General features: G+C 38.8%; 1 protein-coding gene across 6 annotated transcripts in view; it reads right to left on the reverse strand.

Annotated features, from left to right (window-relative positions):
* MOSMO (modulator of smoothened) overlaps positions 1-27,910 on the reverse strand; it is a 61,546-nt gene that overhangs the window by 10,515 nt on the left and 23,121 nt on the right. For 3 of the 6 annotated variants that reach the window (XM_073792218.1, XM_033839329.2, XM_019921959.3), the window contains one exon: positions 1,038-1,250. In XM_073792218.1, the coding sequence (XP_073648319.1) occupies positions 1,038-1,250 (213 nt within the window). Of the gene's footprint in view, positions 1-1,037; positions 1,251-8,806; positions 17,962-27,910 lie in introns of those variants that run through there. The other 3 variants (XM_073792219.1, XM_073792217.1, XM_073792216.1) reach the window with 1 other exon arrangement.

The raw sequence follows: 27,910 nt of genomic DNA on the forward strand, positions 1-27,910 counted from the left end.
ACATTAATAGGGATACATGGGATTATGCCTTAGCCCTGTAATACAAGTTCTACATGACAATATCAGGTGAAAGTAAGCTGTGTTGTAATATTCATTTTTTAAAAACTTAAGAAAACCTGAGATGATTATAAGACACTGAATTAGAAATTAAACCCCGTAGTGTTTGGCATAGGGATAGTTATCCTGTTCTTTAGAGCAGGGTTTCTCAACAGGGCCCTATTGCCATTTGGGCCCAGATTAGTCTTTGCTGTGGAGGGCTGTTCTGTGCATTTGCACACTGTTCAGCAGCATCCCTGGACTCTACTCACTACATGCCAGGAGCATCCCCTTAGTTGGGACAATCAAAAATGTTTCCAGACTTTGACAAATGTTCCCTGGGGGACAAACCTGCTTTAGAAAGAAGAAAGCAGAATTACAGAAACCTTCCCTTTGAGCATTTTTGTTGCTTTTAGCTTGGGAAAAGCCTGCGTTGTGCTCTGAAATTAAACCAGTTTTGCAAAGTACATGAGAATGTGTAATATATATGTATTATCACACCCTTGGGCATAGCTTAAATGGCATCAGAGATGTTGAGAAATGATTATTAAATAACCAAATGTGTTGATTTTTCAATGGTCACACCACAACTTATGGTAGAAACTCAAATCAATGATATTAAAAAGCAAATCACCACCTTAAACTAATTTGTATTTCTGTATATTTTCTTCTAGATTTATCTTTATTTGACAGACGATACCAATACCTTTAAGAAAAGGAAGACTCAGGTTAGTGGTAGCTCTGAGTCACAGACCTGGAACACTTAGGTCACAATGTGAGCAAAAATAAAATTCATTAAAATAGCACGTTATACAAAGCAATTAAGGTTTGGATGTCCTGGTCTTATGGTGAGAATTCGGAAGAGCTGATGGGACCGCGTAGAGTCTATCTGATGGCCGTACGCAAGTGGTGCCCTTTGATGATTAGAGAGTCCTTATTACTGAGTCTTGATTCCAGGGTGAGTGCCTTCTAGACAAATTTAGTTAGCACAGGTTACTTACTTCCAGTGAATGCTATCCATCGAGCATATTTTGTGGCTTCTCTTCGCCAGTGGGAAGCCACCAGCAGACCACATGTGACAGTCAATGAAATGATTCCCATGATGATAAAAAACAGTGTGGTGACCCACTCTGGGGGAAGCCGAGGTGGGATGCATGTCCGGTCTCGTCCATGGATTGTTTGACACTGTCGCACAAGGCCCACAGTGAGCGCTCCTGGAGAGATGCAAAACGTGGGAGTATTTTAGTGGGTTTGGCACACCCAGGGAATTGTCCCTACCAACACCCCTTTAGTCCTTTTCTCTCTGAGTGGGTCATTCAAGCACTGAATTCCAGAGTCCTATTCTTCAGCATCCTGCTGTAGTCCACTATGTAGTAATACTTTGTTTAAGGTACAAAGTGAACTTAAAAAAAAAAAAAAACCTCACAAGTCATAGAAGAAAATTCGTTCAGTCATTTATTAAATACTTTTCTGGGTACCTGTGTCTGGCACTGTTCTAGGCTCCAGGAAAATAACGGTGAACAAGAGAGATGAGGTTCCCGCTCTTGCTGAGATTACCATATTAGCAAAAAGAATTGGAACTTTTCTATTCCCAGATCCAAGACTCAAACGTATATGATTTTATTTTGGCTGAGGAGAAACACACGTTTTAAAAATTTGAAGGCAAACTTGAAATATGTCTAAGTGTAATACATAAATAAAATTAAATAATGGATTAAATACTGGAACTAATATTATTTGATTAAACTTAAGAGGTCTAAGAAAATTACAATATAAGTACTTTTCCACTAAATTCAAGAAAATGCTGGAAAAGCTAGTAGGTTCACCCCATTTGGTAAGTCAACAATTTTTGTACAATGTACAAGTACTCACAGTGCCAAATCATTACTAGTATGCTTCAGCAGAAAAGCATAAAGGCATCGGTGCTAATTTTTAAAGTGCCCCCTCTTCCATTTAAATAAATGAAAGTGGTTTTTGTAAAACATCAAGTGCTATTTTTAAACAAACATGTTCTCATGTCAAACCCAAGGAACCTCTCTATCAAATTTGGGGTGAATTAATTTACAGAGACCTAGATAAGGAAGATGAAAGAATTATTATTTTATCCTTTTCCCCAGTAAGAAGAACAATTAAAATGTCACTTTTGAGTAAAAGTTGCTTGCTTCCCCCTTTAAGGGCAACTGCAAATGGGAAAACAGCTGCCAGAAATACAAGAAAAGAAATTTCTGGAGCCACTGAAAACAACAGATTTCTGCATCTTTTATTGGTCTTATTTTCTCATTATGAACAACAACAACAACTACAACAAAAAGACATTAACCTCAAAAATCATAGCAACTGCCATGAACAAGTGCCTTTTTTGAGGACAGTCAGTAAAATTCCCAGAGGCATTTTGGGAAGCTGCCCTTGGTGGGAGAAGACAGACCAGGGCTGAACCTGTACATACAGATGTATATGTGGGTAGGTGGGGCTGTTGGAGGGAGGGGGTTTTCCTGCAACATGCCTTTGCCATTCGTACATTTGTAGAAATAAGCAATGTATTCAAAGAAAATGAAGAGAAAAATCAGTTCTGCTCTCAGAATTGAGTTGTGGTCTTTTTTCCTCTAATGCTAACTCTGACTATAACTTTTCAAAAGAGTGGAAGACGATAACGCAAACAAGTTGTACCTTTTTCTCTCAAATAATCTAATAATTAGGCCCTTCTTGTGATCTCCGCATAGGTGCAAACAGCATTATAATTACAGGATCATCGCCAGCAAGATGGAGGCAGATGAGGGGCGGGAGACGGATAGAAAGTGAGCAAACTGTCACAGTAAGTAATGCCACCCTATCCCTCCTCCGAGCTGCTGTTTGGAGTGGAGTGATTCCACAGGCCAGAGAAGTAAATCAGTTCAAAGTTTTTGACAGTTACTAACATTTTTAGTATCATGGTCATTGCTTGAAACCAGAAAAGGGACGACAATAGGGGTGAGTAGGTACCAGGGAGTTGCATAACTGTTCTTAAAATGAAACATTAAAAAGTTTCCTTGAAAAGAAAACTTGAGGGAGAGGGCGTGTCTTATTATGATAAGGCATTTTATGGTAATTTTGGAAATAAAGAAGGCATTCACAGCAGTGCTCAAGCTCTTCTAACAGGAAACCACTCCTGATCACTCAGCAAAAATCTTCTAACAAATTACCCTCTGTAGTCACTATCTCATTTATAAAAGCTATCAGTACAGTGAGAATAGACAACAGGCAATGAAAGACCCTCTGGCAAAATTCAATATTATGGATTCTGATTATAGTAACAATTCTCTTCACAAATTTAAAATACAAAGAAACTTTCATTGGTAACTCTACAAATAACTAGTGGACTGAGATTTACTTTTTTTTTTTTTAATAAATTTATTTATTTATTTTTGGCTGCGTTGGGTCTTCGTTGCTGCACGCAGGCTTTCTCTAGTTGCAGAGAGCCGGGGCTACTCTTCGTTGCGGTGTGCGGGCTTCTCATTGCGGTGGCTCCTCTTGTTGTGGAGCACGGGCTCTAGGCGCGTGGGCTCAGTAGTTGTGGCTCGCGGGCTCTAGAGCACAGGCTCAGTAGTTGTGGCGCATCGGCTTAGTTGCTCCGTGGCATGTGGGATCTTCCAGGACCAGGGCTCGAACCCGTGTCCCCTGCACTGGCAGGCGGATTCTTAACTACTGCGCCACCAGGGAAGCCCTGAGATTTACATTTGAGAATTATTTTTTGCTGGCAAATATTTGAAGTTGTAGGTTCAATAAACCATAACTAAAACATTTCTCTTTCAAAATATTTTGAGTATCCTTATGTTGCCTCGTTTACTTTCCATTTATGGACATGGCAAGGAGGGCTCAAATTTAACTTCCTGTGCCTATAGGTTGTAAAGCTTTCTGAGTAGGATTGCTTTTTCCTCCTCTCCTGGCTGGCACACCACACCAAGTGAATACAAAGAGAACAAGTAAGAAAATGAAAATTATACCTATACTTTCTACAAATCAATGGAAATAACCTGACGGATGTTCCACCGTAAAAGAAGAGTTATGCGTCTGTATTTACGAAAGTCTTTATCACCACAAATCAAGACCAAATATTCAACAGCTACATTCTGGAAGAAAAGAAAGCTAATGCTAACTAACAAGAAGGTGTACTGTATATAAGCAAATCAATTCGTAAATATTTTATTGAGTCTCTTATGTGCTCACATTTTTGTAGTGGTCTGAGATTACAAAACTAATACTGTCACACTTTCAGTGAAAATAGAGTTTTCTTAAATTATGCAAAGGCTAGTGCAAACAGTGGTTGGTCAACATTGTCACTAAAATTCATTTTCTTAAGATTCTACGGCAATATAATTTATATCACAGTTACATATTTTCCATAAGCTGTCTGGGTGTAGGGATCTGCAAGGGTAACTGTGCTGCTACCATTGAATCTCGTAAATTCAGGTAACTGTTAGTACCCAAACTTTCACCAGGTCTTTAAACTTCATCTTTTGCCTCAAAGAATTATCTCCTCCCTGTAGATTCAAACCCATCACTCACATTGACTAGCCAAGATCTTTTACATCCTCCAAATTCTCTGAACACATTTAGACTGTATCACATAATCGTGCACTTGATTTTAAGGTAACTTCTTTTAACCCCAAACAGAAAATGAGCTTTTCAGGAGGGAACTGAACCTTCTGCTTCATTGGAAACCCTTAGAATGGCCTGCAGCAGTGGGCACAAAGCAGGAATTAATAAACATTTGGTGAACTTAAATAAATTAAAAACAAGCTAAATTTAAAAATTATGCTGCATTAACTAGGTTCTCCTATAGAACTGTCTCAGTTTGATTTGTTGAAGCACACTAAATTAAGCATAAATTCAGCCATTCACTAATTTTTGTTTTATCCAACAGGTCTTTTGCCTCCTGAAGGGGCCTGTAATTCCATTTTCCAAATAGCCAATCCATCTTTACCCTGCAGCTGTTTCCTAGGTAACCAGTCTAGCCAAATAAAAACTTGCACACAATAGGAAAAAGGAAAACCAACTAGGAACTATAGCATCCCACATGCCTCTTAGTATCTCACCTGTGTTATCAAAACACAGAAAAGGAAGTCATAATGAATCTTACCCTGTTAAGTGGAGAATCTTAACTAAAGAGGCTTTTGACACCCATCATCTATAGATCCAGACACTGCTGAAATGATTTAACACAGTCTGAGCATGTCTGTTGCCACAATGAGGATGATTACAAGGCATGTCATCACTACATGTAAAAGCTGTGTCACAGAAAATTTGAAACACAGTAATTGTAAATCAGAAAGGCACACATTCCCACCAATCTGTCAGAGCAAATCATATGCAGTAACTGCTCACTAAACTGACTACGGAGAGGGTTTTCCAAGATAGGGCTGAATTTGAACAAAATTGTGAAGTTAACATTTGCTATTGCCCTCTCCCATCTCTCCCTTGAGTTCTCTTCCTACTCATGTTCTCTTCCTCTCAGGGGGCCCTCTTCGTTAGCTGTAGGTATTGTGAACGGGCCCACCCAATCCCTACAACTGATGTGGATTTCTTACTCTACTTTCTCCCTGGGGATATAAAAATCTAATCTTGGCAAGCTATCCTACTGGTAACACAAACCAAACACGTTACCACAAAAGTCTTAGTGACTGATAAAGGCTTAACATATTGCCCTTTCCAAGAGCACCTGTAGTTAAGTAAGGGACAATATTCCAACTTAACTGAAATTATAGAGTTTCATGTTTCAGTGACAGGTTGGCTGAGGAAATTTAGGAGAACCTGGAGGCAGGTGAGAAGGGGCCTGGTAGGCGGCCCCAATGTAGGCAGTGACACATACCTTCCGGTGTAAGTCATACCCTGGCAGCTCATACTTTAAATGAGTAGAAGCACAAGCACAGAAAATAATAGTCTATAGGTAACTTAAAAACTTCACATATTTAATTTTTTTCCTCCAGAAACACTGCTAGTGATGATTATTTTTTATCAGCTGTGATTTCTGGGTTCTACCTTAAGATGCGGGTGCTTATAAATAGTGAACTGGCCAAAAAGAGTCAACACGTAAAACAAGGAAACTTAATGAACCATACATAGGCAATGTCTGAAAACCCGAGTGACATAATAGGTTTATTAGGTCAGTCACTAGTGTCCACTATAGTAACAGTGTCCTTTCCTGTTACTTTCACCTGTTCTTATACCTCCCTGACACTGGCCCCTATTTTCTCCCCATCCATCACTTTCCTATTGTCTTCACTTCTTTCCTTATCCAGCCTAGAGTCCTTGATCCATCATATTACCACCTAACTTCTATCCTTTCACTGCACCCACCTGGCAAAAACCATAACCCTGATTCAACATAGGTTTTGCCCCTCCTGCACTTACCTCCAGTATGCTGAATGCTGATGAAGAAAATCATATCTCAGAGCAGAGGTGTGCCACTATAAATTCCTAAGTTTCTATCTCATGACCATCACCACTACCCAGAAACTAATTAGATTTTCCTAATTCAGCGCTTCCCCATTCTCTACTGTGACCATTCCAAGTCTGCTGCACTCTCCCTCAATACAAGAGCCATTCCCCACCCCTATCACTTAAGTAGGTGCCTGTGTCTGTTACTTTTCAGAAAAGATAGAGGCCATCAGACAGCAACCCCTCAACTGTCCACCATCAAAACTTACGAATTTATCTGCACACACTTGTTCTTTCATCCTATTGATGTTTCTCCCTTTGTTTTGGATCCCATTCCCTCTCACTTTCTTTGGGAGCTTGCCCAACTTATTATTTTCTTTCTCTTCTGGATTGCAAAATTGTTTGAATAAGCTTAAGTCTTCCCTATTTTTTTTTCAACTGTTTATTTTTTATTTTATTTTATTTTTTGGCCGCACCGCGCGGCGTGTGGGATCCTAGCTCCCTGACCAGGGATAGAACCTGCGCCCCCTGCATTAGATGTGCGGAGTCTTAACCACTGGATTGACAGGGAAGTCCCCTAAGTCTCCCTTATCATAAAACAAAACTATCCCATCACGTCAAGCCATCCTCTGGTATTGACATGTTTGTGTTTCTGTCCGCTCCACCTAGTATCCTTTGTCCCCTACCCTGTCAAGAGTCCCTGTCCCCACTTCCCAGAGTCTTGTTCACTCTTTAATCTACTGCAGCTTGGCTTTTACCCCAACCGCCCCACTGACACAGCTCTTGCCAAGCTCACTCATTCCATACTGCTGACTCTAATGGGCATTTCTAAGTCCTTTCCTTAATATTTTAGCAGCATCTGTTACAGCTTCTTCAAACACATTTCCTTTCGTTTTGGTGACTCCATGTTCTATTTATTTTCCTCATGCCCCTTTAGTTTTTCTTTCTCTGTCTTTGTTCACAGACACCTTTTTCTCTGCCATGTGTTAAAATTTGGCATTCTTTAGGGGTCTTTGTTGGATCTGGTTTTTCTTCTACACACTCTCTCTCCTCTTAAGTCCAAATGTCCTACAAAGGTCTGGATGATATTGCTTTTTTTTCTTTTTTTACATTTGATGCTCAAATTCTTAAATTAACTCTTCAGTCATCTCTAACGCACACACACACCCCAGGCCTTCGTATATGCTGTTCCCTCTGCCTAAACTACTCTTCCAAACGTCTTCTCCTGGTTTCTACGTATGATTCAAAACTCCAGTCACAGCTTAGAAGTCACTTCTGGGAAGTCTCCCTCGACAAGCTTACGTTCCCATTCTGGGCTGACTGCTCCTCTATGCTTCCATGGCCCCGTTCAAAGCATCATAACTGTCTTTCTGTTGAACTAGAGGGGGTCGTGGGAAATCCCAAATTTGTAGCCAGTAGGTCGGAAGTGCCCTGCCCCCCCGAACTTGTGGCAGTGTCTGAATTAGAGGCAATCTTGTGGAGGACAGAGCCCTTAATTTGTGGGATCTGTGCTAACTCTAGGTGGCTAGTGTCAGAATTGAAGTGTATAACAGTGTACTCAGTTGGAGTTAGAATATATACATTTATACAAAAACTTGTACACGAATGTTCATAGCATTATTCATAATAGCAAGAAAAGGGGAAACAACCCAAATGGCCATCAACTGATAAACAAAATCCATACAATAGAATATTATTCAGAAAAAAATTTTAAAGTACTGATACAAGCTGCAATATGGATGAACCCTATGTTAAGTGAAAAAGGCCAGACACAAAAGGCTACATATTGTATTATTCCATTTATATGAAATATACAGAATAGGTAAATCCACAGAGGCAGAGACATCAGTGGATACCAGGGGATGTGGGAGGAGGAATTAGGAAGTTTGGGGGTTCTTTTTCCTGGGGTGATGCAAATACTCTGGAATTAGATATTGGCGATGGCCACATACCACTGTGAATATACTAAAAATTACTGAACTGTACAGTTTAAAATGGTGGATTTTATCTCAAACGAAACCCAACAGCTTAGATTTACCAACTTAATTTCAACAGTGTATCAAAATTTTTGCCCCAATATCCCTCTATTCCCTCCCTTTCTTTTGTAAAATTACATCTTTATACATTATAAGCCCATCAACACACTTTTATAATTACTGCTTTATTTTAAAGAGAAAAGAATTATTAGCAAAAAGATATTTATACTGACTTTTTAAACATCTTTATTGGAGTATAATTGCTTTACAGTGGTGTGTTAGTTTCTGCTGTATAACAAAGTGAATCAGCTATACGTATACATACATCCCCATATCTCCTCCCTCTTGCGTCTCCCTCCCACCCTCCCTATCCTACCCCTCTAGGTGGACAAAAAGCACCGAGCTGATCTCCCTGTGCTATGTGGCTGCTTCCCACTAGCCATCTATTTTACTTTTGGTAGTGTATATATGTCCATGCCACTCTCTCACTTCGTCCCAGCTTACCCTTCCCCCTCCCCGTGTCCTTAAGTCCATTCTCTATGTCTGCGTCTTTACTCCTGTCCTGCCCCTACGTTCTTCAGAACCTTTTTTTTTTTTTTTAGATTCCACATATATGTGTTAGCATACAGTATTTGTTTCTTTCTGACTCACTTCACTCTGTATGACAGTCTCTAGGTCCAGCTATCTCACTACAAATAACTCAATTTCCTTTCTTTTTATGGCTGAGTAATATTCCATTGTATATATGTGCCACATATTCTTTATCCATTCATCTGTCAGTGGACACTTAGGTTGCTTCCATGCCCTGGCTATTGTAAATGGAGCTTCAATGAACATTGTGGTACATGACTCTTTTTGAATTATGGTTTTCTCAGGGTATATGCCCAGTAGTGGGACTGCTGGGTCATATGGTAGTTCTATTTTTAGTTTTTTGAGGAACCTCCATACTGTTCTCCATAGTGGCTGTATCAATTTACATTCCCACCAACAGTGCAAGAGGGCTCCCTTTTCTCCACACCCTCTCCAGGATTTATTGTTCATAGATTTTTTGATGATGGCCATTCTGACCGGTGTGAGGTGATACCTCATTGTAGTCTTTTTTTCTTCTTTTTTTTTTTTTGCGGTACGTGGGCCTCTCACTGTTGTGGCCTCTCCCATTGTGGAGCACAGGCTCCAGACGCGCAGGCTCAGCGGCCATAGCCCACGGGCCCAGCCACTCCGCGGCATGTGGGATCTTCCCGGACCGGGGCATGAACCTGTGTCCCCTGCATCAGCAGGCAGACTCGCAAACACTGCACCACCAGGGAAGCCCCCTCATTGTAGTTTCGATTTGCATTTCTCTAATGATTAGTGATGTTGACCACCCTTTCATGTATTTGCTGACAATCTGTATATCGTTTTTGGATAAATGTCTATTTAGGTCTTCTGCCCATTTTTGGATTGGGTTTTTTGATACTGAGCTGCGTGAGCTGCTTGTACATTTTGGAGATTAATCCTTTGTCACTTGCTTCATTTGCAAATATTTTCTCGCATTCTGAGCGTTGTCTTTTCATCTTGGTTATGGTTTCCTTTGCTGTGCGAAAGCTTTTAAGTTTCATTAGGCCCCACTTGTTTTTGTTTTTATTTCCATTTCTCTAGGAGGTGGGTCAAAAAGGATCTTGCTGTGATTTATGTCATAGAGTGTTCTGCCTACGTTTTCCTCTGAGAGTTTTATAGTATGTTTTCCTCTAAGAGTTTTATAGTGTCTGACCTTACATTTAGGTCTTTAACCCATTTTGAGTTTATTTTTGTGTATGGTGTTAGGGAGTGTTCTAATTTCATTCTTTTACATGTAGCTGTCCAGTTTTCCCAGCACCACTTATTGAAGAGGCTGTCTTTTCTCCATTGTATATTCTTACTTCCTTTATCAAAGATAAGGTGACCATATGTGCAGGGGTTTATCTCTGGGCTTTCTATCCTGTTCCATTGATCAATATTTCTGTTTTTGTGCCAGTACCATACTGTCTTGATTACTTGCTTTGTAGTATAGCCTGAAGTCAGGGAGCCTGATTCCTCCAGCTCTGTTTTTCTTTCTCAGGATTGCTTTGGCTATTTGGGGTCTTCTGTGTTTCCATACAAATAGTGACTTTTTTTGTTCTAGTTCTGTGAAAAATGCCAGTGGTAGTTTGATAGGGATTGCATTGAATCTGTAGATTGCTTTGGGTAGTAGAGTCATTTTCACAATGTTGATTCTTCCAATCCAAGAACATGGTATATCTTTCCATCTGTTTGGATCATCTTTAATGTCTTTCATCAGTGTCTTATAGTTTTCTGCATACAGGTCTTTTATCTCCTTAGGTAGGTTTATTCCTAGGTATTTTATTCTTTTTGTTGCCATGGTAAATGGGAGTGTTTTCTTAATTTCTCTTTCAGATTTTTCATCATTAGTGTATAGGAATGCAAGAGATTTCTGTGCATTACTTTTGTCTCCTGCTACTTTACCAAATTCATTGATTAGCTCTAGTAGTTTTCTGGTAGCATCTTTAGGATTCTCTATGTGTAGTATCATGGCATCTGCAAACAGTGACACTTTTACGTCTTGTTGTCTGATTTGGATTCCTTTTATTTCTTTTTCTTCTCTGACTGCTGTGGCTAAAACTTCCAAAACTATGTTGAATAAGAGTGGTGAGAGTGGGCAACCTTGTCTTGCTCCTGATCTTAGTGGAAATGATTTCAGTTTTTTCACCATAGAGAATGATATTGGCTGTGGGTTTGTCATATATGGCCTTTCTTATGTTGAGGTAAGTTCCCTCTATGCCTACTTTCTGGAGCGTTTTTATCATAAATGGGTGTTGAATTTTGTTGAAAGTTTTCTCTGAATCTATTGAGATTATCATATGGGTTTTCTCCTTCAGTTTGTTAATGTGGTTTATCACATTGATTGATTTGCGTATACTGAAGAATCCTCGCGTTCCTGGGATAAACCCCACTTGATCGTGGTGTATGATCCTTTTAATGCGCTGTTGGATTCTGTTTGCTAGTATTTTGTTGAGGATTTTTGCATCTATGTTCATCAGTGATATTGGCCTGTAGTTTTCTTTTTTTGTGGCATCTTTGTCTGGTTTTGGCATCAGGGTGATGGTGGCCTCACAGAATGAGTTTGGGAGTGTTCCTCTCTCTGCTATATTTTCGAAGAGTTTGAGAAGGATTGGTGTTAGCTCTTCTCTAAATGTTTGATAGAATTTGCCTGTGAAGCCATCTGGTCCTGGGCTTTTGTTTGTTGGAAGATTTTTAATCACAGTCTCAATTTCAGTGCTTGTGATTGGTCTGTTTATATTTTCTATTTCTTCCTGGTTCAGTCTTGGAAGGTTGTGCTTTTCTAAGAATTTGTCCATTTCTTCCAGGTTGTCCATTTTATTGGCATATAGTTGCTTGTAATAATCTCTCATGATCCTTTGTATTTCTGCAGTGTCATTTGTTACTTCTCCTTTTTCATTTATAATTCTATTGATTTGAGTTTTCTCCCATTTTTCTTGATAAGTCTGGCTAATAGTTTGTCAATTTTGTTTATGTTCTCAAAGAACCAGCTTTTAGTTTTATTGATCTTTGCTATTGTTTCCTTCATTTCTTTTTCATTTATTTCTGTTCTGATCTTTATGATTTCTTTCCTTCTGCTAACTGTGGGGTTTTTTTGTTCTTCTTTCTCTAATTGCTTTAGGTGCAAGGTTAGGTTGTTTATTTGAGATGTTTCTTGTTTCTTGAGGTAGGACTGTATTGCTATAAACGTCCCTCTTAGAACTGCTTTTGCTGCATCCCATAGGTTTTGGGTCATCATGTTTTCATTGTCATTTGTTTCTAGGTATTTTTTAATTTCCTCTTTGAATTCTTCAGTGATCTCATGGTTATTTAGTAGTGTATTGTTTAGCCTCCATGTGTTTGTATTTTTTACAGATTTTTTTCCTGTAATTGATATCTAGTCTCATAGCATTGTGGTTGGAAAAGATACTTGATACAATTTCAATTTTCTTAAATTTACCAAGGCTTGATTTGTGACCCAAGATATGATCTATCCTGGAGAATGTTCCATTAGCACTTGAGAAGAAAGTGTAATCTGTTTTTGGATGGAATGTCCTATAAATATCAACTAAGTCCATCTTGTTTAATGTATCATTTAAAGTTTGTGTTTCCTTATTTATTTTCATTTTGGATGATCTACATACTGACTTTTATATCCACCTTTGTAGTTACCTTTATTGTGCCCTATTTCTTTGTGTGGATTCAAAACACTGCCTCGTGCCCTTTTCTTTCAGTTTGAAGACTCCTTTCAGTATTTCTTATAGGACAGGTCTGTTAGTGATGGATTTTCTCAGTTTTTGTTTATCTTAGAATATCTTGATTTCTCCTTTGTTTCTAAGGGATAGTTTTGCAGAATTTTTAGTTGACAGTCTGTTTCTTGCAGCATTTTGAATATGTCATCCCACTGCTCTCTGGTCTCTTGGTTTCTGATGAGAAGTCAATTGTTAATGGTATTGAGGACCCCTTGTACATTTCCTGCTGTTTTCAAGATTCTCTTTATGTCTTTGGCTTTTGACTGTTTGACTATGACGTGTCTAGGTGTGAATTACTTTGAGTCTATTCTACTTGGAATTTGTTGAGATTCTTCAATGTGCAGATTAAAGTTTTTCATTAAACCTGGAGAGACTTTGGCTATTATTTATTCACATATTCTTTATGTCCCTTCTCTCTTCCCCTTCTGAGACTCCCATTATGCGTAGGCTGGAATACAGTATTCCCCTCTTATCCACAGTTTTGCTTTATGCAGTTTGTACCTGCAGTCAACCGCAGTCCAAAAATATTAAATGGAAAATTCCAGAAGTAAACAATTCACTAGTTTTAAATTGCAAGCTGTTTTGAGTAGCATGATGAAATCTTGTACCATCTGGCTCCAGCCCCCCTGGGACGTGAATCATTCCATTGTCCCGTGCATCCACACTGTATGGGCTACCTACCACCTGTTAATCACTTACTGGTCATCTAAGTTATCCAATGGACTGTGCAGCATTGCAGTGCTTGTGTTCAAGGAACCCTTACTTTACTTAATAATGGCCCCAAAGTACAAGACTAGTGATGCTGGCAGTTAGGATATGCCAAAGCAAAACCATAAAGTGCTTCTTTTATGTGAAAGGTGAGAGTTCTCAGCTTAATAAGAAAAAAAATTTGTATGCTCAGATTGCTAAGATCTACAGTAAAAATGAATCTTCTTTCTGTGAAATTGTGAAGATGGAAAAAGAAATTCATGCCAGTTTTGCTGTTGTACCTCAAACTGCAAAAGTTACGGCCACGGTGTGTGATAAGTGCTTAGCTAAGGTGGAAAAGGCATTAAATCTGTGGGTGGAAGACATGCTGATTGATGGCAATGTGTTAAGCCAGAAAGCACTGAGCCTATAAGAAAACTTCAGCAAAGGATCCCCTGAAACAAGTGATACCAAGCCATTTACTGCAAGTAAAGTATGATTACATGGCTTCAGGAATAGGTTTGGACGAAAAATATAAAAACTATTAAAGAAACTGTATCTGCCAGTGAAGAAGCTGCTGCCACATTTCTGGCAGAGTTGAAGCTAAAGAGAGAGATCACATTCACATAACTTTTATTCAGTATATTGTTATAATTGTTCTCTTTATTTTAGCTATTGTTTTTAAGCTCTTACTGTGCCTAATTTGTAAATTAAACTTTATCACAGGTATGTATGTATAGGAAAAAACATAGTGTATAGGGTTGGGTCCTATCTGCAGTTTTAGGCATCCACTGGGGGTCTTGAAACATATCCCCTTGCGGGGGGGGGGGCGGTAAGGCAGGCACAACTGCATTTCCCTTATTGAAGTAAAAGAGCTCTTTAAATATTAAAGAAATTAACTACTTGTCTGTGATTTGAGCTACTGATATTTTATCCCAGATATTTTGAGAACTCCTGCTCTAGAGATAGGTTTACCTTCAATACTTGCTTCTAGTCATAGAGATGATCAGACCTAAAGAGTAACATCCAATTACATTTGGCAAGAAAGGTGTTTCTTAAACAATGGAATTATTTTTTTTGGAGTTTAATATTTTAAATCACCAAGTAAATTTTCCGGTGCTAGAGATATAATGAAGTATGCTCTTTAAAGATCACAAGGCAGAATGTTGATAGAGGAACACAAGCAGAACCCAAGTCAATTCACTTCACTTACTGTATCTTAAGAGGGGTTTTCCTTTTAACTTCCAAAATTAAACTGTTTGAAAATACTTCCACAGAGTGCTTTCTTTCCAAGGTAAACTCTCTAGCCACAAAATAGATGCATCAATCAATAAAACAGAATCAAATACACCTCAACAGGCCAAATATATATATGATGGCATTAGAAATCAATGGAAATAATGGATTATTTAGTAAACTGTTTTGGATAATTGGTTTACCATTTAGAAAAGAATTAAGATAGATTCCGACTTAATACCATGCATCAAAATAAGATGGCAGAAATATAAAAATGAGAATCATAAAATAAAAAGGAAAATAGTCTAGTTGTGTGGTCTTAGGAATGGGGAAGACCTTTCACCTATATATACAGTCAGATTCTATAAAGAAAAAGACCATGACTGTAATTTAAAAGTAAACAATAACCATCGTGCAATACACATGAAGGGGTAATATTCTTTATATATAGTGAGTCCTTTCAAATCAATGTGAAATCAAACACCAAAATTGAAAAATGGACAAAGGATATGAAGATGGCACACAGGATATCAAAAGGATATATATTTTTTAAAGTTCATCCTTTCCAGTAATCAAAGAAATGCAGACCAAAACAACAAAACTGTTAGTGCCTTTAAGATTCACCTAATTTTTCAAAATGGAGCCACTTTTTCCTCAGACAGCCTCCGGTCAATAACTGAGCATGAAGGAGTTCTAGAGCCTAGCCATTTCTTTCCAACACAGTACTACTCCTCTAAGAAGTAATCTTTACTTCAGAGTATCCTGCTGAGTTGGCTGAGACTCTGATAGATCTGTATCATGATCTGACCACTTTCCCTCTCCTTCAGCTTCTGCCCCTTGTCATTCACAGGCACTAACCCTTGAATACTATTTGCAGTTCTAACTCCATCTCAGTGTCAGCTTCCCAGAGGATCCAACTGATTCAACTGCCTTCCTAACAAAATTTTAAGTGCATATACCCTTCTATCCAGCAATTTCATTTTTACATATGTAATCCAGAGAAAACCCTGCACATATGGATAAAGAAACAGGTACAATGATATTCACTGCAGAACTGATGAGGATGATTATAATTTTTGTGACTTTCTGTTTGAATAAAAAATTTTAAAATTTAAAAAAAAGATGTTCACTGCAGTATTACTTATAATAATGAAAAAACTAAACATGGATCAATAGAGGAATGGTTAATTAAATTGTGGTACATACACACCACAGAATACTGAAAAGAATGAGATAATTCTGTGCATACTGATATGAAAAGATTTAAGACATCATGAGAAAAAAATAAACCATAGAACAGTATGTATCATGAGATCCACTTATTTAAAAATATTTATTTCTGTAAGTACACATATATGTAGATGCATAGGAAACTGAGTAACCACTGTTACTTCTGGAAAGGAAAGATGGAGCTGGGGGTAGGAAAGTTAGAGATGGGCAAGAAAACCCTATATTTTCCCTTTTTTTTTTTGGTTGCACCTCACGGTTTGTGGGATCTTAGTTCCTGGACCACGGATTGAACCTAGGCTCCGCAGTGAAAGTGCCGAGTCCCAACTACTGGACCATGAGGGAATTTCCCCATTTTTCATTTCAAAATTTAGAATGCATTCATATACAGTTGATCCTCATTATTTACAGATTCCATACTTGCAAATACGTCCACTCATTAAAATTTATTTGTGGGCTTCCCTGGTGGCGCAGTGGTTGGGAGTCCGCCTGCCGATGCAGGGGACGCGGCTTCGTGCCCCGGTCCGGGAGGATCCCACGTTCCGCGGAGCGGCTGGGCCCGTGGGCCATGGCCGCTGGGCCTGCGCATCCGGAGCCTGTGCTCCGCGACGGGAGAGGCCGCAGCAGTGAGAGGACCGCGTACCACAAAAAAAAAAAAAAAAAAATTTTATTTGTAACCCTGAAATCAATAGTTGTGGCACTTTAGTGGTCATCCAAAGACATAGCACATGTGCGGTATGGCAAAAAACTGAGTCAGCTGACACACACACTTTCATTTGAAGTCAAACCAGGTGATGCTCTGCCTTGTTTCAGCTCTCATACAGAAAACAAGGGTTCTTTCCATGGTCTCTTTATACTGTCTTTTTTACATTTTTGTGCTTTTTCTTGGTGATTTTGCTGTTTAAAATGGGCCCCAAGTGTAATGCTGAAGTGCTGCCTAGTGTTCCTAAGCGCAGGAAGGCTGTGACGTCCCTTTCAGAGAAAATATATGTATTAGATATGCTTCATTCAGACACGAGTTATGGTGCTGTTGGCACGATGTCATTATATATTATTAGTAGTATATATGATATTATATATTAATATATAGTTGATTCATTGAATCCTTAAGGTGTCTTTAAACAGAAACACTCAAAAAACTAGGTTACGTATTGACTAGTTGATGAAATGTGACCATAGGCTCGCAACAACCTAACCCCTGAGGACAATAATCCACTATTTACTAATCCAGTGTTCACAGTGATTTTATAGAACATAACTACCACATGAGAATCAAGTGTGTTATTAAAGTTAAAAAAGAAAAAAGCACAAGAGCTATGTTAACCAGAGTCCTTTAAAAATAGAGCAATAAAGTCATCAATAGGGGTCAAGTGTCCTTTTAGCTCTCCTGTGCACTCAAATTCCACACCCCTGAGCTGCCTGCTTTTTACACGGTGATGATACAGCTGTTTGGACTTTTATTAACTCAAATTTTTCTTCACAAGGCCCCACAAAAGATTAAAGAAATCAGAAAAAATTACTATTGACACCCTGGGTTCATCCAAAGAGACTTAAGATCTTACTACATAAATGACCCCTTGGTCAGCTTGGACCTAAACTAATATGATAGCCACTAGCCACATGTGGCTATTAAGAACTTGAAATATAGGTATCATAAACTTTTTTTAAAAAAATTAATTAAAGTCCTTTTAAATTTAAGAAATGCAACGAGCAGACAAATTTTTATTTTCAGGATCCAATAACCACTAATTTTTATCAGTTTCCAATTATTTTACTACCCACCAATGCCCACAGCCAACATTAGAGAATTCAATACATTTTATTTACAAAGATCATGGAGATCTATTCCAAATACTACTCTCCTGGGAATTCCCTGGTGGTCCAGTGGTTAGGACTCAGCACTTTCACTGCCGTGGCCGGGGTTCAATCCCTGGTCGGGGAACTAAAATCCTGCAAGCTGCGCAGTGTGGCCGAAAAAAACAAAACAAAACGAACACTGCTCTTCTTATGCCTTTCCCACTCTGGCAAAGTGTCACGAGAAAACATGTTGCATTCTTCTCAAATACCCAAACTTCACACTATGAATTAAATACAGACGTTAGAATCTTGACTGTGCATAAGAGATTATAGCGAAGACCTGATTCTTTCTTTTCACTTAGTTATATTATTGCTATTAAACATAAGGTCATCAGATGATGCAGAATAACTTGCTAAGCTGTTTGAAAAGTTATCCTTATTTAACATGAGGGCCAGTGAAAGGCAGCACAGAATACTGGTTAAGAGCATAGTAAGCTGGAGAGCAAGTCTGTCTGGGGCTCTGTCACTTACTAGCTCTGTAGCTTTGGGCAAGTTATTTATCCTCTTACTTTCTTCATCTGTAAAATGAGGATGATAAATAGTACCTACCTTATAGGGTTACTGAAGATTAAATGAGTTTAATCTTGCAAAAAGCTTAGAACAATACCTGGCACACAGAAGGGCTTAATGAATTAGTTACTATTATTAATATTGAGAAGGTGTTTCAACAATACAAACAAAACACTTCTGGCTACCTAACTTGGGGAATAGGTAACTAAACAATCATGGGTTGCATTCTTTACAACTATTTTCTATACTATTTTCAGACAACTGATATTTCAGAATTTATCAAACCTACCTCAACTGATCATATATTTGAGGCAATCTAGGCACCTTAGCCTGTTTCCTTATTTGTAAATAGAGATCTTCTATTATCTATTATACAGATTGTTGAAAGTATTTAGTAAGGTAAGTATAGTATGAACAGTATAGTGCCTAGGTGTTCCTCCCCACTTAGTTCCAACTGATTCCTATTTATCCAAATCTACAGAAAGCAGGTTGGTTTCCTTTGCCCTGAGCCAGGGCCCTACATTCACTTGGTAACTTCTGGTGCTCAGGTGAAAACATACACCTTCCACAGAGCTGGCCTTAGAAACACCAATCTGTAATATGACAGCAAGCATCACATGAATTGTAATCAAAGTCCATAAAAACTTGAAGAGTATGGAGAAAATGAATGTAATTATGTTTTAGCAAATCACAGGAACTACCTTTTGAGTTGAAAGTCAGCTAAATTTTAAATACTTATAAAGTAAAATACCCTGTATATGTAGTTCATTATTCCATAAAGTGTGAGACAGGGTAAAATCATCAAAAAAGGTGTAAGTAAATCTACAGATGACAGAGTCATGACGAATTACCGAGAAGAAACATGTTTTTAGGACTATTCCTTACTTTGAAAACTGTCAGGTAACTGCTGACTGGGTCTGCCAGTCATGCCACCTAACTTAACAGAAGCCTAATGCTGCTCAGCGGGGCTTAAGTTCCTCCTTGGTGCCTCTGTTGCATCTCCCACAGCAGCTGTTTTGGACCTTTCCACTCTCCTCAAATTCTCTCTTGCCTGCCCAGAGTAGATAACCTTTCTTCCCACTTAAAGGAAAAATCAAGGTCATGCAAATGAAGCAAACTTATTTGCCCATCTCTCCACCTGAAAACATCTTTGAAGCTCAGTGTACAATCTCAGAATTTCTCTGTACCACCTCTTCCGATTTTTTGGTTTTTGAGAGCTTAATAGTAACTTTCACAGTGATTCTTTTTTTTTTTTTAATTGACGTATAGTTGATGTATTTCCTGTTTCTTTTAAAGGAGATGAACTCCTTCTCCTTCCCACAGCTTAACCCTTAACTAATTCCCTTCCTACCCTTTCTTTTGACTTCAATTACTCCCTGGACCAGTGTTGGTCAGAGTGTGGTCTTAGTATTTAAACATATCAGAATCTCTTAAATGGGTACGTGTGCCTGTGTGTCTTGGGGGTGGGGGTGGGCATGGGAGTTACTTGTTTTAAAATGCTGATATCTGGTACCCAGACCTATTGAATCGGGTTCCCCTTATACGTGCCAACAACTTGCATTTTAAACAAAACCTTCTTTTTTTTTTTTTTGGCCGCATGGCATGTGGGATCTTGGTTCCCCGACCAGGGATTGAATCCACACCCCCTGCAGTGGAAGCACAGTCTTAACCACTGGACTACCAGGGAAGTCCAGGCAAAAGCTTCTTGTTATTCTTGTGCACACTAGAATTTGACAACTGTCTTAGACTGTCGATCTTTCTTCTGTCTACAAGATGTTTATGTCTTTATATAAAAAACAAAACAAAGCAAACTATACTTCCTTTAAATGATTATCTCAGATTGCCACATTGCCTCTTCCTTTAGCTCTGTGGGGGAAATTTATCTCATTATCCACTCATTCCTCACACCCTTTGTAATATGATTTTCACTTCATTACTCTATGTAGGTTGCTCTTTCCAAGGTCATTCTTGTCTTCTCCAGTCCTCATTTTCTTCAGCTTTTCCGAAGCATGCAACATTGGTAGCTCCTTCTTCCTGGCTCTGTCTTTGTTATCTTGAAACCATACTCCTGTTGTTCTCCCATCTCTGGGGCTGCCTCTTCTGTTTGGTTGGTTCTTTCCCCTTAAATGTTGTAAATCCCAAGGCTCTTGATTCTTTACAGAATTTTAGCCTCATCTTCTACCTGCTTGGGTGTCCTACTGTTACTTCAATCACACAATGCATATAAGATGGAACCTTCTGATTTCCCATTTTCCTTCCTTCATTCAAATATTTACTGCCCATCGCTATATGCTAGGCACTGTTCTAAGTATTGGACATAAAAAGTTGTAAAAGGAGATGGAGGCAGACACTTTCAATAATGAAACTGTCACTGCTCCAATCACCCAGTTTGGAAATCATGGAACCATCTTGTTGCTTGCCTCATTCTGTCCCTTCTAATACATTAAAAATCATTCTTTCTTTGTAATTTTTATTTGTTCCTTCCATTTCCACTGCTATCATCCCTATCTAGATCTTCATACCCTAATGTTGAAATTATTCTAATAATTTTTTTAATGTAACCTTTTTAAATATTTTTTATTTTTTATTTATTTTTGGCTACATTGGGTCTTCGTTGCTGCACATGGGCTTTCTCTAGTTGAGGTGTGCCGACTCCTCATTGTGGTGGCTTCTCTTGTTGTGGAGCACGGGCTCCAGGTGTGCGGGCTTCAGTAGTTGTAGCACGCAGGCTCAGTAGTTGTGGCTCACGTGCTCTAGGGCGTAGGCTCAGTAGTTGTGGCACACAGGCTTAGTTGCTCCACGGCATGTGGGATCTTCCTAGACCAGGGCTCAAACCCATGTCCCCTGCATTGGCAGGCAGATTCTTAACCACTGAGCCACCAGAGAAGCCCTCTAATAATTTCTTAACTAGTCTTTCTCCTTCTAGTTCCTTCTTATATTTCATTCATTCAACACATATTTACTGAATGGCTTCTATGTGCTAGGCACTCTTCTGGGTAATGGGATACAGCAGTAAGGCAAACAGCATCCCTTTTCTCATGAAGCATATATCTCAGCAGAGGGAGACAGGAAAAAAATAAACAAATAAATAAGGTAATTGTAGATAGTTACAAATGTTACTATGACATTGGAAAATGATATAGGGTAAGGGGTTAAAGAGGAGGAGGAAGCAAATCTTAGATTCTCACGGTGGTTATGGAAAGCATCTCTGAAAAGGTGGTATCTGGCTTAGATTATAAATCCTATCACACTACTAAGTTAATATTCTCAAAACACCACTTTCATGTTATCTCTCTGCTAATGAACTTTTAAAGGCTACCTATTGATTATAAAACAAAGGTCAAAATTCCCACCTAATTTCCAATTTAATTTTCTAAAAAATCTCCTACAGATTCTGCTTCAACTCAAAGTTACTAAGTAGTGAAAAAGATATGCCTGGCATAGTGTTCTTTTTTTTTTAAATTTATTTATTTTATTTATTTTTGGCTGTGTTGGGTCTTCGTTGCTACATGCAGGCTTTCTCCAGTTGCGGTGAGAGGGGGCTACTCTTCGTTGCGGTGCGCAGGCTTCTCATTGTGGTGGCTTCTCTTGTTGCAGAGCATGGGCTCTAGGGTGTGTGGGCTTCAGCAGTTGTGGCTCATGGGCTCTAGGGCACACAGGCTTAGGTGCTCCAAGGAATGTGGGATCTTCCCGGACCAGGGCTTGAACCCCTGTCCCCTGCATTGGCAGGCATATTCTTAACCATTGCACCACCAGGGAAGCCTTGGCATAGTGCTTTTCTCCCTTCAAGATATCCAAATGAATACATACTCCCAACAAGTATTATAATGTCCTTTTTACAAATAAAAAGAAAAGAAACTTGCCTAAAATCATTCAGCTAATAACGGACAAGCCTGGGCCACAAATAACAATAAAAGCTGCTATTTATTAACATTTATGTGCCAAACTATGTGTTAAGGGACTTACTTGTTTGTCTCATTTATTCCTCATCACTGACAGAGATAGGTATTATTATGACTAGGAAACTGATATGGTTAGGTGTGGTTTGATTATTAGGAAACTGAAGCTTAGAGAAGCTTAAGTAATCTTCCTAAATCACTAAGTGGTCAAAATAGGATTAAAACTGAGACCCGTCTGATTTAAAAGTCTATTAGACAACTATGCTTAATCAACTCAATGTTATGTGGAACAAACTCCAACCCTCAATCAACACAATGATCTTTTCCCATATCTCCACTTAGTCTGTTGAACTCTACTGGAAAAAAATATATTACCAGAAGACTGGGATCATTAAAAAAAATTTATGCCCCATAGGCCCAGCTAGGCCCTCATTATGACCTAGAAATCTTCCTACTTTTCTAGCCAGCTCTCTCTCTCCCATTCTCTATAGCAGCTGTCTCAACCTTTTCCACTCTCCTCAAACTTCCAACCTTATCATCCCCTTTTCACTCCTAACAAATGACCCCTTCTGTTATACCACAGAGAAAATATAAGCCATCAGAAGTAAACTCCCTCAACTTTCTACCATCAGATCTAGAAACTAACTTAATCTACTTGCCCCTTACTTCCTTTCCTCTTGTCTCCTGAAGTCTGTTTCTCTGCTATGCTCTGTCTACCACTCTGCTTTGTATCATTAGGATCCTTACTTAACCAAGAATTCCTTCTCTTTGGTGCATTATCAACCCCTCCCTTTCTACCGACTCCTTATTACCATCAAGATAAGCCCAACTCCTCTCAAGCTAAAACTGACACACCCTGGACCCCACATTCTTTTCTATTTAACCTCCCTCTCCCTTCCACTGGCAAAATTCCATCTCCATTGCTATCTTACTTCACCTAGTCACTTCTCAACCCACTGTGAATGAGGCTCCTACTCTACCACTTCACTGAAACTTCTTTCATCAAGGTTATTAAAAATCTTTTTAAAACCAATTTCATTTTACTTTGGTAACACTGCTGACCATTTCTTTCTTCTTGAAGGCACTTTCTCCCCATGGTTTCCACAATATCAAATTTTCTTTTGGTTTTCCTCTTAAGTCTAGCTCTTTCTCAGCCTCCTAAAAATGTTGGTAATCTTCAGAGGTTTGTCCCAGGTTCTGTTCTCTTTTTTTCTCCCCTCACTCCTTGTACTCTCCCTGGGAAATACCATCCCTACACAGAGCTTCTAAAATAAATCATATACTAATGACTATTCTTTATCTTCACTCCAAGTCTGATTTATCAGTTTCAGGTTCACCTATATACCTGCCCAGCAGGCATATTCTCCAGTTTGACAAGCTCTTCAAATTCAAAATATTAAAATTGGGATTAATATTAAAATGGCCCCCTAATGCCCTAACAATCAAGTCCAAGTTCTTCACATAGCTTAAAAGTTTCTTTAGAAAACATGTTGGCAGTTTCTAAACTAATCATGCAACTACTATATGACCCAGCAATTGCACTCCTGGGCATTTGTCTCAGAGAAATGAAAACTTAGGTTCATATAAAAACCTGTACGTGAATGTTCATAGCAGCTTTATTTGTAATAGCCCCAAACTGGAATTAGCCCAGATGCACTTCAGCAGGTAAATGATTAAACAAACTATAAAAAGAAATTAACTATTGACACACACAACTTGGGGTGTCTGATCCTGACTGTGGTGGTGGACACATGAAACTACCCAAGTGATAAAACTGGGTAGCACTTATTAATACATAAACACAAGTGAGTACAAGTAAAAGTAAGTAAATCTGGATAAGATCTGTGAAATACATCGATGTCAATAACCTAGCTGTGATATTATACTATAGGTTTGCAAAAATGTAGGTATAGAATAGGAATAGGCTAGGAATAGAAATGAACTTCCTCAACCTGATAAATATCATATATATATAACACATTATAACAGTGGGATGTATATATCCCACCGTAACATACTTAATGGAGAAAGACTGAATGCTTTCCCCCTAAGATCAGGAATAAAGCAAGGATATCTACTCTTGCCGCCTCTATTCAACACTGTTCTAAAGGTTCTAGCTAAGGCAACTGGGCAAGAAAAATAAATTCATGGAAACACTATTAGAATAAATGACTTTAAAAAGATTGCAGGATATAAGATCAATACATAAAAATTAATTGTGTTTCCATATACTAATAATGAGCAATCTGAAAATTAAGAGGTAATGAGGGACTTCTCTGGTGGTGCAGTGTATAAAACTCCATGCTCCTAATGCAGGGGGCCTGGGTTTGATCCCTGGTCAGGGAACTAGATCCCACATGCATGCCACAACTAAGAGTTCGCATGCCACAACTAAGGAGCTCTGGAGCTGCAACTAAGAAGCCCACGAGCCACAACTAAGGAGCCTGTCTGCCACAACTAAGACTCCATGCAACTAAATAAATTAATTAAAAATTTTTAAAAAAGAAGGTAATGACTGTATTTACAATAACAGCAAAAAGAACAAAATACTCAGGAATAAATTTAACAAAATAAGTGGTGGGCTTCCCTAGTGGCGCAGTGGTTGAGAGTCCGCCTGCCGATGCAGGGGACGCGGGTTCGTGCCCCGGTCCGGGAAGATCCCACATGCTGTGGAGCGGCTGGGCCCGTGAGCCATGGCCATCTGGAGCCTGTGCTCTGCAACGGGAGAGGCCACAACAGTGAGAGGCCCGCGTACCGAAAAAAAAAATAATAAGTGGTAACTTCTGGTTTCTAGACCAGTATGTAAGGAGCTTTGAAGCTGTCATTCTTGCCCACAGAACAAGAAAAGTGACGAACAAACTGAATATCAACAACTCTTCTTAGATCCATCTGAGAACTGAGGACACAGGGCAAACCACCACCTCCAAAATTAGAGAAACAAACAGGCAGATATAGAGAATTACAACCTACTGGAGCAGAAACCTTGAAACTTCCATGGGAACTGATACCAGGGTAGGAAAATCTAAACTGTAACTTATGAATTCTTGGAGGCTCAGTGTGATCAAGTTTAAGAGTTAAAAATTCCAGGAGTGTCTAGTTTTAGAAGGTCTCCCACACTTTTGTGAGTTTTACCTCTGGGAGCTCTACAAGGTTCTCACAGTGGAGATAAGAGAAAAATTTCCTTTTGCATCCAGCATGTAAAAGGAGAAAACAGCTATTTTAAAATAAACCCAGAACATTCTATTCTTAACGAGGCTTGGCCTCAAAAGAAACCATTTCACCAGAGCCTAACAGACTGGGGTTTTTACCAGCGCCTAATGGAGCTGGAGAAAGAGAAAGAGCCAACTCCAGCCCTTTTTAGCCTTAATGTCTCACCTAAGGAGGGCAGGGGGACTGAGAAATACTTGCAAAGGTCACAGCCCAGGGGCACAGGCTCACTAGAAGACTCACTAAAAGACCTGACCACAGAACTGCAAAATGCTCTCCCTCCCTACATACCTTGACATCACCTAAATAGGGTTCCTGTATAATAGCAGAGGAATACAACTCAAATAACTGCATGTATCAGATCTTATTTAAGAAGTCTCTAGAGAACCTCCAGACAACACTGAAGACAAAAGACAAGAGACAAAAAAAAAAGAAGACAAGACACCAAAGGAAATTTTAGCCACTGACACTACAGCTACAGTAAATACAGCCAAGCCCCTAGCCAGATAAACATAAAACCTCACACTAAAAGGCCTATTTATCTTAGTTTCCTTTTACCCAATATATCATGTGCAGCTGTCAACAAAAAATTACAAGACATACTAAAAAGATAAACAGTTTGAAGAGAAAGAGTGAACAGGCATCAGAAGTAGACTCAGATAAGAAAGACACTGGAATTGTCAGACTCGAAATTTAAAATAACTATGATTAATATGCTAAAGGTATATCTAATGGAAAAAGTGGACATCATGCAGAAATAGATGGGCAATGTAAGCAGAGAGACAGAAACTCTAAGAAAGAAAATGCTAGAAATCAAAAACCCTGTAACAGAAATGAAGACTATCTTTGATGGGTTCATCAATACACTAGACACAGCTGAAAAAAGAATCAGCAAGCTTGAAGAAATGTCAATAGAAACTTCCGAAACTGAAATGCAAGGAGAAAAAAAGAAAGAAAAAGACAAAACAGAATATCCAAGAACTGTGGGACAATTACAAAAGGTATAACATAGTGTTGCGGGAATACCAGAAGGAGAAGAAAGAGAAAAAGGAACAAAAGAAATATTTGAAGCAATGACCAAGAATTTTCCAAAATTAGTGACAGGTACCAACCACAGATCCAGGAAACTCAGAACATCAAGCAGGATAAATACCAAAAAACATACAAGTATATATATTATATTCAAACTGAAGAAAATCAAAGAGAAAATCTTGAAAGAAGCCACAGCAAAAAACACCTTACCTATAGAGGAGCAAGGGTAAGAGTTATATCAGGCACCATGCAAGAAGACAGTGGGGTGAAATATTTAAAGTCTGAAAGAAAAAGCCCCATCAATCTAGAATTCTGCATCCAGTGAAATTATCCTTCAAAAGTAAAGGAGAGAGGGACTTCCCTGGTGGCGCAGTGGTTAAGAATCCACCTGCCAGTGCAGGGGACACAGGTTCGAGCGCTGGTCTGGAAGATCTCACAAGCCGCGGAGCAACTAAGCCCGTGCACCACAACTACTGAGCCTGTGCGCCACAACTACTGACGCCCATGCACTCTAGGGCCTGTGTGCCACAGCTACTGAGCCCGTGTGCTGCAACTACTGAAGTCCACTTGCCTAGAGCCCGTGCTCCACAACAAGAGAAGCCACCACAATGAGAAGCCCACGCGCTGCAACAAAGAGTAGCTCCACTTGCTGCAACCTGAGAAAGCCCGCGCGCAGCAACGAAGATCCAACGCAGCCAAAAAAAAAAAGTAAATAAAGGTAGTCTTAAAAAAAAAAAGTAAAGGAGAAATAAAGACTGTCTCATACAAACAAAATTGAAAGAATTTTCCACCAGTAGACCTGCTTGTAAGAAATATTAAGAAATTCTTCAGAAAGAAGGAAAATTACATAGATCAGAAATTTGAATCTACAAAAAGAAAGGAAGAGCATGAAGGAATAAATGAAGGTAAAATAAAATCTTTTATTTTTCTTATTCATGATTGATCTAACAGAAAACAGTTTGCTCAAAGTAATAATAGCAACGATGTATTCAGTGAAGTGAATGACAGCAATGTTACAAGGAGGAACTGGGAATTGAATAATACTTTATAATTAGGTAGCTGCACTACCTCTGAAGTGGTGTAGTGTTATGTGAAAGAGGACTTGGATTAGCTATAAATACATACTGCAAACTTAAGGTCAGTCACTAAAAAAAAATTTTTTTAAAGTATAACTCTTTTACACTGAACACTACAAAATGTTGCTGAAATTAATGAAGTTTTAAATAAATGGTAAGATATTCCATATCCATGGATTGGAAGACTTAGATAATACTCCCCAAATTGATTTATAGATTCAGTGTGATCCTTATCAAAATCCCTGCTGGGTTGTTTTGTTTTGTTACTGTTGCAGCAATCGACAAGATGACCCTAAAATTTATATGGAAATGCAAGGGACTTAGAATAGCCACAAAAATCTTGAAAAAGAACAAAGCTGGAAGACACACTTCTTGACTTCAAACCTACTATAAAACTACAAGTAATCAAAATGGTGTAGCAATGGCATAAGGACAGACATATAGAT

This window comes from Tursiops truncatus, chromosome 15 (genome assembly GCF_011762595.2).
Source record: "Tursiops truncatus isolate mTurTru1 chromosome 15, mTurTru1.mat.Y, whole genome shotgun sequence".
NCBI lineage: Eukaryota > Metazoa > Chordata > Mammalia > Artiodactyla > Delphinidae > Tursiops > Tursiops truncatus.